The sequence below is a fragment of the Macrosteles quadrilineatus genome, unplaced genomic scaffold (assembly GCF_028750875.1).
Source record: "Macrosteles quadrilineatus isolate MER2022 unplaced genomic scaffold, UCM_ALF_1.0 Scaffold_2__2_contigs__length_208266976, whole genome shotgun sequence".
NCBI classification, from domain to species: Eukaryota; Metazoa; Arthropoda; class Insecta; order Hemiptera; family Cicadellidae; genus Macrosteles; species Macrosteles quadrilineatus.
Genome location: NW_026542595.1, coordinates 87,719,852 through 87,734,093, shown reverse-complemented (window position 1 = coordinate 87,734,093; position 14,242 = coordinate 87,719,852). Strand labels below are relative to the sequence as shown.

General features: G+C 36.2%; 1 protein-coding gene across 1 annotated transcript in view; it reads left to right on the top strand.

Annotated features, from left to right (window-relative positions):
* Positions 1-14,242, top strand: part of LOC128984555 (Bardet-Biedl syndrome 7 protein homolog) — a 92,332-nt gene that overhangs the window by 62,591 nt on the left and 15,499 nt on the right. The window contains exons 14-15 of the mRNA XM_054403890.1: positions 10,615-10,833; positions 11,707-11,816. Of these exons, the coding sequence (XP_054259865.1) occupies positions 10,615-10,833; positions 11,707-11,816 (329 nt within the window). The remainder of the gene's footprint in view (positions 1-10,614; positions 10,834-11,706; positions 11,817-14,242) is intronic.

Below are 14,242 nucleotides of genomic sequence, written 5' to 3'. Positions count from 1 at the left end.
GCATTTATCTGTTTAAATCTGATATTCAAGTATTGAAATCTAAGCTGTTTGTCCTTCATTTTAATAAAGTAGGTATTTGAAGCCAAATTTAATTTTGTAATCTCGTCAAATCCAACGTGGCACTGTTGGTATTAATTCCCATATGGTTGTACGCAAAACAATACCGACACTTGTTTGAAAAAAAAAAGACAAACTATTATCATTCTTTAATAATAATTACATTATAATTTATTAATAATAATAATTATAAATCTTAATTTTTTATACCGGACTAGCCTTTTCAATGCCAGAAGTTGTTGAAGTAATTATTGAACTTATTTATTTTCTTAAGTCTGTGGTAAAGAAATGCCAACAACTGTAACTTACATGGTAAAGTTGATAATTTTAACAAAAATGTTTATCTATATGAACACCAATGCTGTGTTTTAATTCTAGTTTTTTCTCTCTCTTCAGAATGCTTGTTAAGAAACGCCCCGACCAAAGAAACGCTAGCAGTATGCTAATGAAGAAATGAAAAGTGCCATTCTGGTGGTTAGGAGTGGTACCGAAACTGTGTCATCTGCAGCAAAGCAGTTTGATGTTCCTAGGGTAACGCCATATGACAAAGTGTCTGAACGTTACGATGAAAATTGAAAATTAGACAGGAAGCCTAGTTCTGAAGATGAAGAAGAGGTTCTAGTGAAATGGATTTTGGCCTGTAAAATTAGGGGCTTTCCCATGACAAAAGAACAGGTGATATACAGGGTCCGGCAGAAAAAACTCCCCGATTACAAAGTAACGTGATGTGGACAGTAGAAGGAGCAGAGTGGTGGGGGGCGCGTCTTTGAGTAGCTGCCGTTTTCAGTGTACGCCATGGCGTGGTCTAGTGAACATTGCACGTTCGTAGTAGAAGATTTTATTCAAAATGGCGAATCGCCTATTAATACTCAACGTACTTTTCGTGTTTGCTTTGCACTCGGACGACGGGACCCGTTCCCGATAAGAAAACAATTTATTCTTGGGTTTCTAACTTTCGTGAGACAGGTTCTGCATTAAAACGGAAACCACCTGGACGACCACGGACTGACTGCAACAGGCCCCGGAAACGTTGACGCAGTTAGAGCTTCAGTTCAACAATCTCCCCAACGATCCGCTAAAAAACATGCGGCAGCATTACAGATTTCTGATCGAAGTGTGAGAAGAATCTTGCATCGAGATTTAAAAATGCATCCTTACAAAATTGTAACTACACAAGAACTGAGTGAACGAGACTGTGGTGTCCGTGTAAGGTTGTGCCAAGACCTTCTTCGAAACATTCGTCCCGAAGATGTAGTGATTGTTTCTGATGAAGCACACTTTCACCTTTCCGGAACAGTGAACAGCCAAAATTGTAGGTACTGGTCTGAACAAAACCCACAAGAACTTCATCAACGGCCACTTCATAGCCCGAAAGTAACAGTATGGTGTGCTGTTTACAATTCCGGAGTAATCGGTCCTTACTTTTTCAAAGAAAATGACAGGAATTTAACCGTCAACAGTGAACGCTATTGTGCCATGCTCCGCAACTTTCTCCAACTGAAACTAAGGGAACTTTTTGGTGAAATTGAGAACGTGTGGTTCCAGCAAGATGGCGCTACAGCCCACACAGCGCGGCAGTCACTGGCATTGGTGAAGGAAATGTTTCCTGGCCATGTGATCTCGTTGCGTGGTGACATTGGCTGGCCCCCAAGATCGCCGGACTTGGCGCCCTGTGATTTTTTCCTTTGGGGCTATTTAAAATCAAAAGTTTATGAACAACGTCCACAAACCCATTTACGAATGAGAAACCAGGACGACGGTGGTACCGTCATGGGCCGCCACACAAACTTGCCGCCTGGGATTGCCAGAAACTAACAACTTCATGTGCTGCTATCACCGAAGAAAGGGTCGCTGAGGTGAAAAACTACACGGAAGAAATGCAGCTGATGCTTGTATTCAGGGATCCACGGCCAGTGTTCAATTGTGACGAAACAGCCTTCTTCTTGGGTCCTAAAACAGGGAAGGTTATTGCGTTAAGAGGAGACAAAAGAGTATATAACGTTGCAGGTAATACAGACAAAGAAAACGTGACCCTTCTTATGAATATTAGAGCGGATGGTGGCGTTGCACCGCCAATGCTGTTGTACGCGTATGAACGGATCCTGGTACAAGTAGGGATGGCTGTTCTAGAAGGGTGGGCAGTAGGCAAAAGCGAGGCAGGATGGATGACATGCAAGTCATTTTTTGAGTATATAGCGAACACATTCAAGCCATATCTGACCACAACGGTTGATTATATTTTTGGACATGTGTCACACATGTCCCTCAAACTTAGCAAATTTGTGCGTCCAAGAAAATTAAGGCCGTGGCTCTTTTGATTAATGCCGTATCTTGCCATTAGAGGTTGCAGTTTTCCAACTGTTAAAAGCGGTGTGAATAAAAGCTGTTGGAGAGTGGCGATTAGAACACTCTTCTCAGGAACTGAGAAAAGATATCCCGAGCATTTTGCTTGTCGTAATTGGTTCAACTTTAAAGCCGGAAACAAATTGTGAAAATGACTGATGAAGTTATGATCGACGCTCATATTTGACTGGACTTATGCTTAATATTTTATAAATTTGAAAATCAGCTGTATTTTAATTGTATAATTTTGACAGTTGACAAGTTGTTTACTTTTTGTAAGTTTTCTAGAATAAAAACAATGATGGAATTGCCACATTTAAAAAAGAATTGATTTTTTCTGTGATTTAGTTCGAACGGTCTAATTTCCACAAAAGTTGAACCGTACAATGTTTAATTGTTTCTAAGTTTGATTTGTTTCAGTAATTAATCTCTTTACAGGAATTGAGAACAATTCTAATTTTATTATAACCAGAAGAATTGTAAAACAAATAAAAATGGCTTTAAAACTTGCGGGTTGCTAAGATTGAATGTCAAAGACATAGATTTGACAAAAATAGTTGGGAACTTGGCTCAAAAACAAAAGTCAACCAGTTGTCAAGACTGAGTTTGAAAAAATCAAGAACACTTTGTGTCTTGAGAAAAAGATAGGCAATAAGAAGCTAATAGTTTTTAGGCGAGATGGGCCTGTAAAGCACCGGGGTGAATCCCTCTTTGTAATATGGAAGAGCAATAGAGAAGACCTCAAAATTTCCACCAATGATCTTCACAATGAACCAGACGCCACTAATGATCTTCTTGATGAACCAGACGCCACTAATGATCTTCACCATGAACCAGATGCCACTAATGATCTCACACCAGTCAAGGAACAACACTTTGCGTTATACACATCTTATAAAAAAAATGTTAATTGTGTGTCACGCTGGAAGTTCCAAAGGTTTCATGAATGCGCTCCCGCTAACTTTTCAGTCAAAGAGAACAAGTGATTATCACGAGGAGATGAACTCTGAAGACTTTGAAGCTTGGTTTTTAAATGTTTCAATTCCAGCAATTCCTCCTGGAAGTAAAATAATAATGGATAATGCGCCCTATCATTTACGCATCAAAGACAAAGCGCCGACTTCAAATGCGAGGAAAGGAGAAATGATTGATTGGTTGAATAAGAATAACATCTCACACCCAGTTGACGCAAAAAGACCAAATCTTTATGATCTCGTAAAGACCCACAAACCAAGACTGAAAACATATAAAATTGGTAGCAGAGCTTCTGCACTTGGTTTTAAAATCCTACGTCTACCTCTTGATTACTTTTTTTTGTTCTAAGACGCTAGGCACGAGCCTTATTACTGCCAGTATAACGCAATCGAAGTGGTTTGGTCAGCGTAAAAAGGCTATGTCAAAAAAAGGAATAGTACTTTCAAATTGAAAGACATCGAAAAACTGTTCATGGAAATAATCAGCACTGTGACACCTGAAAAATTGGCAAATTATGTTAGCCATGTAAGGTTGTTGATAACAACTGGAGAAATGAGTCCCTGAATGACCGCAGCTTCCAAGAAATTATTTAATCTGTACCCCGGCGACAGCGACAAAGACGCTGACTCCGACGAGGAAGACATGGGTTGTAACCTTGTGGATTGAAAGGTAAATGCACAATACATCATAACATACTAAATATTGTATTTTTAGATTTAAAATGTTGTTTTTAGAATTTGATATCAAAACTACCTGTTACTGGGTATGCTTTAAAATGGAAAATATGATGGATTGGCGTTCATTTATGGCAAAATCGTTTGCTAAGCTCCCTTTTTTTTACTTGGAATGAAAATTCACTTTTAATTGGTTATTAATAAATATTTTTTATAATGCAATATTAAGCACAACAAATGAATAACATATTTATTTGTTTGTTTATTTTTATAAATATTTTGATTTAGAAACAGAACGTTTACCGGTACTTAAAAAGTTATTTTTTTCAGGGATATAAGTTATCGCCGTCAGCATCGTAGGAGCACATTTCGTAAAAGAAGGTTTTACAAATATCTGTTGTTTGTAATTAACTGTTAAAAGCTCTTACTGTAAATATTTTTGTAAATACATGTAATTTTTAGGTAACTTTTAATATGTATTCATCATTTTTTAAATTGACTGTTATTTATTATTATTTCCTTCTATAAACCAAATAATATACAATATCACAGTTACATAGTGTTTGGATTTAATTTTCTTATAATTCTATTTAGACTACAAATATGAGGTTACTTTTATAATATTTGACTACCCTAATTAACAAAGCTGTATCAATTGCACTTTTAACCCATGGGGTGACTAATGACCAAGGCCTGAAGCGGTCGAGCACGGTCTAATTGGGGGTAGGCTCACCGACCCGGGCGTCCTAATCCCTCAGCTGCCACCAGCTTTTGCGCAGAGTATAGATGCTGAATTGAATGATAATATTATTCTGACTGAGGAGCTATTTAAAGACTTGGGCCTCGTTCCAAACACGGTTGTACAGTTAGATTTGAGTGACTGTGACTGTTATTTCAGAACCACTTTTACATGATCTGAATCTTGTCAACCAACCCCCTCCGAGCTTTCGACACATCTACCTCACAGGCTGTTAAAAGTAAAACGCCTCCGCCGTCTACTTCTACTAGTTCTTCTACTCAGGAAAAATTTAACACATTTGCTACCGGTATGCATAAAAAATCCATAAATATAGCCCGGCCGGATCAGTTATAAGTCGGCTGTTATGTCGAAGTAGTCTGGGAACTCTAATATGAGCCGGTGTTACTGTTGTGACTACATGGTCGATTTAGAGATATCTGTCTATTTTAGAGGCTTAAAACTTTTGTAGCGGTCTATAGGGATACGGCCGCATATACTGTATGTGTGGTCTCTGGGTTTCTTGACTCATAGGGTAAATACAGTGTAACTCTGTTGGTACTCCTGGACACCTATAGCTATCTTGCAAAAATAAAACAAAAGATCCGACAGCTTAAAATGCAGATGTTAAATGCAATTGGAAGTAAAGTGTTGAAGAAGTACAGAGTACAAAAGGTGCTATCCTACAGAACAAACAAAATTATCCAAGAAAATGAAGGACAAATCAACCTAAATTACTTAAGGAAACAATATCAGACAGTAAGAGTGAAAGAAGCTCAGGCCCTGCGCAAGTTTTTTGAAAGCGATACAGTTTCCAAAATGTGTCTGGGAAAGAAAGATTTTGTCTGCAAAGGAAAGCAGAAGGTTTAGAGGCGTATTCTACATGACTCTATAAAGCACCTTTATAAAAGGTTTACCGAAGAAAATGATTTTAAAATCAGTTACGCAACTTTTGCAGGCTCAAGGCCAATTTGTGTCACCTTCCCAAAGGCACAAGACGGAGAAACATGTTCATGTATGAAACATGAGAATTTTGAGTTCCTCGTCACTGCTCTAAAAAAAAGGAAACATTATAAAAGAAAGCAATAGCCATCATGTTTTAAGACAAATTGTTTGTTCAGTATAAAACTAGAAATGCATGCTAGGCCTATGTAGAACATGCAAGTCTAAAGAGATAGTTTTTGCCATGACAGAAGATGAAAAGTACTAATAAAGTACTAATAAGTACTAAAGTAAGTACCAGTAATAGCAAGTAGGTATCGTAAGTACTATTAAGTTGAATAAAGTACTTCAAGTGGGTACAAATTACGGAAGTCAGAATTATTAAGGGAAGGTGAAGAAAGTGAAGAGGGTAGTAAAAAAAGAAGAAAATGCTCTTGGGTCAGAAGTTTTTAATACATTCCAAAATGTGTTGCCCGTGTAAAAGAATCATGTTTATAGCATGCTCCATAAAGCGGATTAGCTTCATAATCTAAAAAAAAACCTAAAGGAGGGAGAACTTTTACTTCTAGTAGATTTCTCGAAAAATTACGTTGCTAAGTGTGCTACAGAAGTTCAGGCCATGCATTTTGGGGCTTCAAAGAAGAAAATTTCCCTACACTTTGGGGTTTGAGCCCATCTGCGACCTGTTTTGGAGGATCTAGCTGTGGAATTCCGTTACACAACCACAGTGCATATTTTTTCTGATGGCCCGTCGTCCCAATGTCGGAACAAAAACCTATTCCTAATGAGAACTTTGTTACCGGTTTACTTCAAGTATCTTAAGACATTCACCTGGAACTATTCCGAGCCAGATCATGGGGAAGGCTCCATGGACGGTGTTGGGGGATCCATCAAAAGATGCGCTGACTCCAAAGTCAGATATGGAAGAGACATAACGTCTGTTGCTGACCTTGTTAATGCATTAACAAATGAAACAAGTATACAACTGTATGAAGTCTCCCATGATGAGGTCGAAGTAGCAAAAAAGCTATTGCCAAACAACCTGCCTGTTGTTAAAGGCAACAAATGCAGCAAATCGAGAAACATGCTTGTGCAAAATTTATGAAAGCTTTTCTTTCATGGTCAAAAAACTTAAGAAGTGTAATTTAATTGAAGAAAACTCTACATCACAAATAATTAACAGTTTGTGCTGTAAAGAAAACAAAGACATCTGTTTGGAAAGAACCTGTAATTCCTGTCTTAAAAAAGATATAAAGACTCTGGAAACTGAAGATGATACAGAACATGTTAGTTATGAAAAGTGGGTTACCAAGAAAATCCTCATTGTTGTGAAGAAAGTTGAAAGGCTTAGCTTAAAAACTTTTAAAACCACCGTGACATGTACAAAAAAAGACTTAGTTAAGGCGTTTAAAGAGTACTTACCAAAAATCATGATACACACGGCAAACATCAACCAACAGTATAGATTTTTGGTTACCATCAAGAAGGAGCTTAAATGTGATGAGATTTTTATTCATATGGATTTCTCGGAAAACTATGAATGCAAATATACTAGCGAAATTCAATCCATCCACTTTGGAGGGTCTAAGCCTCTACACACTGTAGTAGTTTACTACTGTGATCAATTGAGTGGGGAGCACAGGCACAAATCCTTTGTCACCCTTTCTGACTGCAACCTACATAGTGCAGTGGCAATTGAGGCCTATTCCGAAAAAAGGGCACATAGGCCTATGTGCCCTTTTTCCGGAAAGTAGCTCAAACGAACCGCCATATTGTACTGTGTAACCACAGTCAATTTTGTTTAGTTATCTCAACAGTTGGCTCCCTGGCATATTTTTTCCTAACAATGTGTACAGCTGATTTTTCACACAATCCAGTGCAGTGTGAGATAACCTCATTTTCAGTACATTCTACATGACTCTTCTTATGTTTGTTGTGATATATTATTTTTAGTGTGTTTTTCACCATGGAAAGCCCAAGTGAACCACAGTATAAACGTCGAAAAATAGTTTACAGCTCTACGAACTTAAAAGTTAAAGAGGCAAAAGTTAAACGAGTTCGTGGAGAAACATATAAAAACTCAAGTAATGTTGAAGTACCAGCTAAAGTGTTTAGTGCAGTTGATCATTGCTGTAAAGATAAGTGTTTTGAGAATTTTTCTATACAACGCCAACACAGTCTGTTTGATTTATTTTATGGTGGACAAGGTAAGCCCCTTCAAGATTCTTATTTGGCATCGCTTTTAACAAAAGCTGAAAATACCAAGGTTAGTACTGACCAAAAGAAGCCAAGACTGCACACATGGGAATATTGTGTTAAGGATGGTGGTATGTCTACCAAGGTTTACCAAAAGTTTATCCTCGGTTTGTTTAAAATATCAGTTAAACGCATATGAGTCATTCAGGGGAAGTTGTTGGAGGACGTTGGATTCGAAGAGAGACGAGGATCGCATGACAATCGCCCACATAAATTGAAAGGTAATGTTCTAGAGCTAATGGGAAAGCATCTAAATATGTTTCCAAGTGACTACTACTCATTATACTCAGTATACTCATTATTGTGGGCATAAATCAAAACTACGATACTTTGAAAATCCAAACTTATCCATCAAAACGTTGTTTGAAATGTTCCAAGAATACTATCGTGAAAGTACAGGTTAAGCCCTTCGTCTTTCTTATGTAAAGTACTTTAAAATGTTTAAGGAGAATTTCCATTATGGATTTACTAGACCAAAAACTGACATTTGTGACTTTTGTGCTGAATGTAAAGAAAAACTTGAACGAGACCCAAACGACCCACGCAAAGTGCATCTTCAAGTGCACGAAAGACGATTTCAACAACGTAAACAGCTGAAAAATGAGTACATATCAAAGGTAAAGTTAAGCGAGAATGAAACCCCTGATCACCTTGTTTTAGAATTTGATTATGGACAGAACTATCCGATTCCTCGCCTAAATGTAAACTCTCAGTTTTACAAGCGAATGCTCTGGCTGTACGTTTTTAACGTGCATGTTTACAATGATGACTCATCCTACTTTTACTGTCATATGGAAACCCATTCTAGTAAGAATGGAAATTCTGTAGTTTCTTTCTTGCATGATTGTTTGGTGAAAAACTTGGCAAAATTTCCAAATACCAAAACTATTGTATTACTTAGTGATGCTAATGGTGGCCAAAACCGAAACACAACAATGACTAAGTTTTGCAACTGGTTTGCAAAGGTAACGAGCCCATCTCTATCATTGAAAATAATGAAATTGTTTCTCTGGTGCCTCTGCTTATTAATAAACGAGGACAGTACTTGTTTGAAATCAACAAAAAAGACATTCAAATCAACTAGAGCCTAGAGTTCAAGCTAGAGTTAGTTTCAATGATTTTTTTTCAATTTTTAAATACTTCTATGTTAATACTGTGACCATTAAATACACTTTTATAAATTTGAGTGTTTTTATTTAATTTACTTTACATAATTTTATTATTTTTGTTATACAATTGCTATAAAAATTGAGAGAATATGGTTCAAATATCAACTCCGTGGTCCATATGCAATCAACTCCGTGGACAAGCAAATTATTCAAAATACAATAAATCTTTGAAAATGAGTCTACGATCTCAGCCACTATGTTGGTTATGTCTCTGAAGGTATAAAGAAACATTTACACTGGCTTTTGATTTTTTTCATGAATAAAAACTTTTTTTTTCAAGAAATTCTTATTTGTACATTAATTTGAAAATGACCCTAGTATTTACTATTTTTTTAGACTTTTAAAAAGTTAGCGACTTGATGTTGTTTTTGAAGTCGATAAGACAAATATTTGTAAAAAAATATACATTTAAGCTCAGCTAAGGTTGGTGATATATAATTTAACACTTTGTTAATCATTTGGTCAATAAATTATGTACTTTACCAAAATAACATTTTTATTTTTTTGTTTTCATTTTCCCTCTCAATTTGATATTCACCTATAAACTCAACAAACCCAGTTGAAATATTTCACAGTATTTTTTATGATGTTCTGTTGAAGAAAATGGTAAAATGGACTGATAAACAAGCAACAGGTGTTTTTTGTATTCCATGACCAAAGCGTAGCCACTCTAAGTTGTGGACGCCAGTTACTGAAAACGAAATGAAACAGTTTTAAGGCATATGCCTATTGATGGGGAATTTAAATATAAACAAGTCATGACAAAGGTAACTTTTACTGTTGCATGGTAGTATGACAACAGTTAGACCGGGTTCTGCCACCTTAGCTGTTTAAATTCAAGTATCCTTTGCTAATAATAGTAGTTGCCCAAGTGAGCTACAACCAATCTTGGGCACTGATTAACGTTTAGGTTTCTGATCAACTTGATAATATAGTTGGGTAGTAATATGTTACTTTGTTTTCATCATTATTGGCTGGTCTGCGCTATTTATTTTTCTTTTTTTCTTTGGAAGGATCTTGTATAGATATATCTTGCTTTTATATACATTCACCTTGGCAATCTGCGTATTTTATTGAATTTTTGTGGTAGTTTTCTGGACTTACTGGAACAGTTGAAGACCACTACTATTTTAACTTGATTTTGAGTTTACATCCATAGATTAAACATTTCTAAATCTCCAAAACCGTCAATTGAACCTCCCTAGGTTGTTCAAAGTCTAAGATAGCCAAGTGGATGACTGGGAAATGGATAATTAGCCCATACCAACAGAACAACAACCGATGAAAACTTGGAAAAGACAGCAAAATAATGTTATATAATCTTAATCTTTACATATTAATTGGCTCCTGCAATGTCACTTTTATAATCAAGATGAGCGTTTAGAACTTTGGATGATTTTTCCAAAGATCCTCTACATATTCAAACTTGACTCTGCCTGCTGACTATTCAGTGTTTTTACAGGTCCTTTAACAGTTTGGGTCTGAAAGGCAACTTCAGTTTAGCTGAGATGCATAGTTGGGTGAGTCATTGTCTGCCAGAAGTGCCAGAGAAACCCCCCTTGGAGGATAAAGTCTCTTACATCTTTACTTCTACTCTGATGCATTCCATGCTACATTGCACATACAGGTCTGCAAGTGTAATTTGCTACATGATATATCAAATTTCAGTCACAAGACCTTAGTTCAAAGTATCACAGTATTAATTAAATAAATTTTAATGTAGTTCATGATAAAACTATGACACATATAATGCCCAATTTTAACATAGTCGGATCACTAGTGTTTTTTTTTTTTTTTTTTAATAAAGCCTAATAATTAAAACAATGATTAGAATGTAAGGCAACATGCAAATTTCAGTTGTTCACTGGTGATTTTGTACTTTTTGTACTATTTTTGTACTTTGACTTTGGAAGACATATTTAAAGGGGGTTATTGGGAAATGGAACAATCTCCTTATCTAAATAAATTTTCCCTTGCGATTTTGGTTAATATTAAAGTTCGGTCACATTTGAAAGATCTGGACCATTCTGTATTTTACTATGCATTAGGCCTATCTTTATCTACAGCTTGTAGACAGAAGTTGATCATGAACTCGTGTTTAATTACCAGCGTTAACAATGTCTAATAAATTCCATGTTGATGGCCCCTGGATTACTATGAATGACTATAATATTATGGTATAATTACCTCGTCAAGTAATCCAAATGTTTATGATGTGAGATTAAAAATCTACATGTTTCACTGTTAATACGGCATCGTCAGGGTACAAACACATAAAAGACATTAATGTCACACGCACACAATAAATAAATAACTTGATGCCGTATTACGGTGAAACATGTAGGTTTTTAACTTCACATCATCAACATTTGGATTACTTGACGAGGTAATTATACCACAATATTATAGTTAACAATGTCTGCTATAGATCAACCCAGTGTGTTTTCACTTTATAAAACAATATAATACAGACATGCTTTCTATAACTTAACGTAAATATTTATATTTAGCAAAAGGCACAATTTTTAAACACTAACTGAATATTTTTATACAGCAAAGGAGAGGCAGAATTTCGCTCTGACAATGTCTCGACAATCTGCATTCTGAAAGATTTTATCACCAAAGAAGCGACCAAGAAAAAAATCAAGCTTGAGATATCTATTGGTAAGAAAAGTCCCTAATTAAAACTTTCTAAAAACAACCTTTTTATAAAGTGGTGATGTTCTTTAAAAACTTTGTTGTTTCTTAATAAATTATATTAATCTAAAGTTAATACTCGAGGAACTCTAAAAATTAAAACAAAAAAAGCATTGAGTCTCTAAAGTTCATTTTATTAATGTTCTATCTGATTACACTTGTTGTCTGCTACCATGGCCTCCTCTAATCAATGCCACAGAACCTCCCTATTGAAACAGCTGTTGCACTATTTCGTAATGGAGGGTGTGTGCAATGTTTATATTTTTACACTTTCTCTTTTGATGTAATCAAGGAAATCTTTGCTACAGATATTTAGTTGCCTAGATGTGTAAACTTCTCTTCACAGAAATACAGCAGCGTTGTCAAATCAGGAATCAAAAATTTTAAGAGAACTAACTGCATTGCTGTTATCAGTGCCTAGTTAAAAGAAGTTTTGTAATTTACATGTTCAGGGAGTTACATCAGAAAAATTAAATTTTCAAATTCATTTTGTGAATTAATATCCAAGACCAACAAGTATGCAAAAAAAAAGTACCCTAGTCTAAAAAAAAATTTAAGAGTGAAAGAGCGAACACAAAAAAGTATAATACCGTTAGTATTCATGCGATATTATAAACAGGATAGGCCTAGTTAATTATAAAAATGAAAGTCTGAATATAAGTTCTTCTATAGAGCTTATACATAACCGGTGGGCATAACCGTCACTTGGTGTACACCCCCAAAATGGGGGATTTTGGGGGAAACTCAAACATTTCAAATACAAAGACCCATCGAGTGACCCCTCATTTTGAAGGTCCTGGTAAAAGAAAACCATAAACGCAAACTAGAGGTCTTTATCTCAATCCAGTAAAAAATGGCAGCCAATTGAAATTCTAAGAAATTGAATTTAACTTACAGCTTTCCAAGTCTGGAGACCCCCTGTAAATTTTGTAGCGGCTCACACTAGGAAAACTAAACTCTACACACCTTTTTGGCATGTTATGAAGTACTTTTTAAGCCTAATAGCCACTTGCTTACCAAACCCAAAATGGGGGATTTTGGGGGAAACTCAAAAGTTTTAAATGATAAGCCCCATCGAGTGACCCCTCATTTTGAAGGTCCTGGTAAAAGAAAACTAACAACGCAAACTAGGGGTTTCTATCTCAATCCAGTAAAAAATGGAAGCTGATTGCAATCTTTAGAAATCGGAAATAACTTGCAATTTTAAATTCAATTGGCTGCCATATTTTACTGTGTTAAGATAGAGACCTATAGTTTGCGTTTTTTATTATGACCTTCAAAATGAGGGGTCACTCAATGGGGCTTATCATTTAAAATTTTTGAGTTTCCCCCAAAATCCCCCATTTTGGGTTTGGGAACTTATGAGAATTTCAATTGGCTGCCATTTTGTACTGAACTGAGATAGAGACCTCTAGTTTACATTGTTGGTTTTCTTTTACCAGGTCCTTCAAAATGAGGGGTCACTCGATGGGTGTTTGTATTTGAAATCTTTTAGTTTCCCCCAAAATCTCCCATTTTGGGGATGAACATCAAGTGGTGGTTATGCCCAAAAAGTACTTCATAACATGCCATAATGGTGTGCCGAGTTTAGTTTTTCTAGTATGGGCCGTTAAAAAAATTACAGGGGTCTCCACACTTTTTACTAACCCTGTATATTTAGGTGTTTATATTGTGATTCATTAACTAATTTAACTTTTGTACAGTAAAACCCCTCTCGTCCGCCGCTCCGGTTAATACGACCGAGCTCAAGCTCGCATACTTGTCCAGACGCGTCAGTGACTCATTTTCTGTCGCGCGCCACTTGCCGTTTTGCATCTGATTCCATGCTTCGTCATCTCTCTTATAGTTTCTGCTGATTTTTGTGTATCACTGTACTGTAGTGTATTTCGTGGTGTACTGTGCAGTTTTTTGTTTACCGTGTACTGTACTGTGTGTTATTTTTCCGACAGTATTCTTCTGTAAGCCTACATATTTTTATTTTCCTTTTATGTGTTTTCAACATGACAGGAGTGTAACGTAAACACATCACCCTTTCATTATATGACAAATTAGCAGTGCATAAGTTAAAAGACTGGATAAAGGTGAATCGTTCCAAAAAATTGCCAAGGAACTCAATATAGGCGTTACGACAATAAAAGACTGGCGTAAAAATCGGAAACATAATGAATGGTAGTAAACCGGGGCTACTTGGGTCAAGGGGGCTACTTGGGCCAATAATGTAGGGAATTTAAAAATTGAGTGTGTGGTACCCCTGCTTAGAGTTTTCACAGTTCTTACAGATGTTACAAGATGCATGCTGAGATGTACTGCAGTTTTTTTTACGAGCCTTGCTGGAGTGAAGACAATGGTTTATGCTTTGTTTACATCCTACTATCCTCCTTTATTTACTTCGA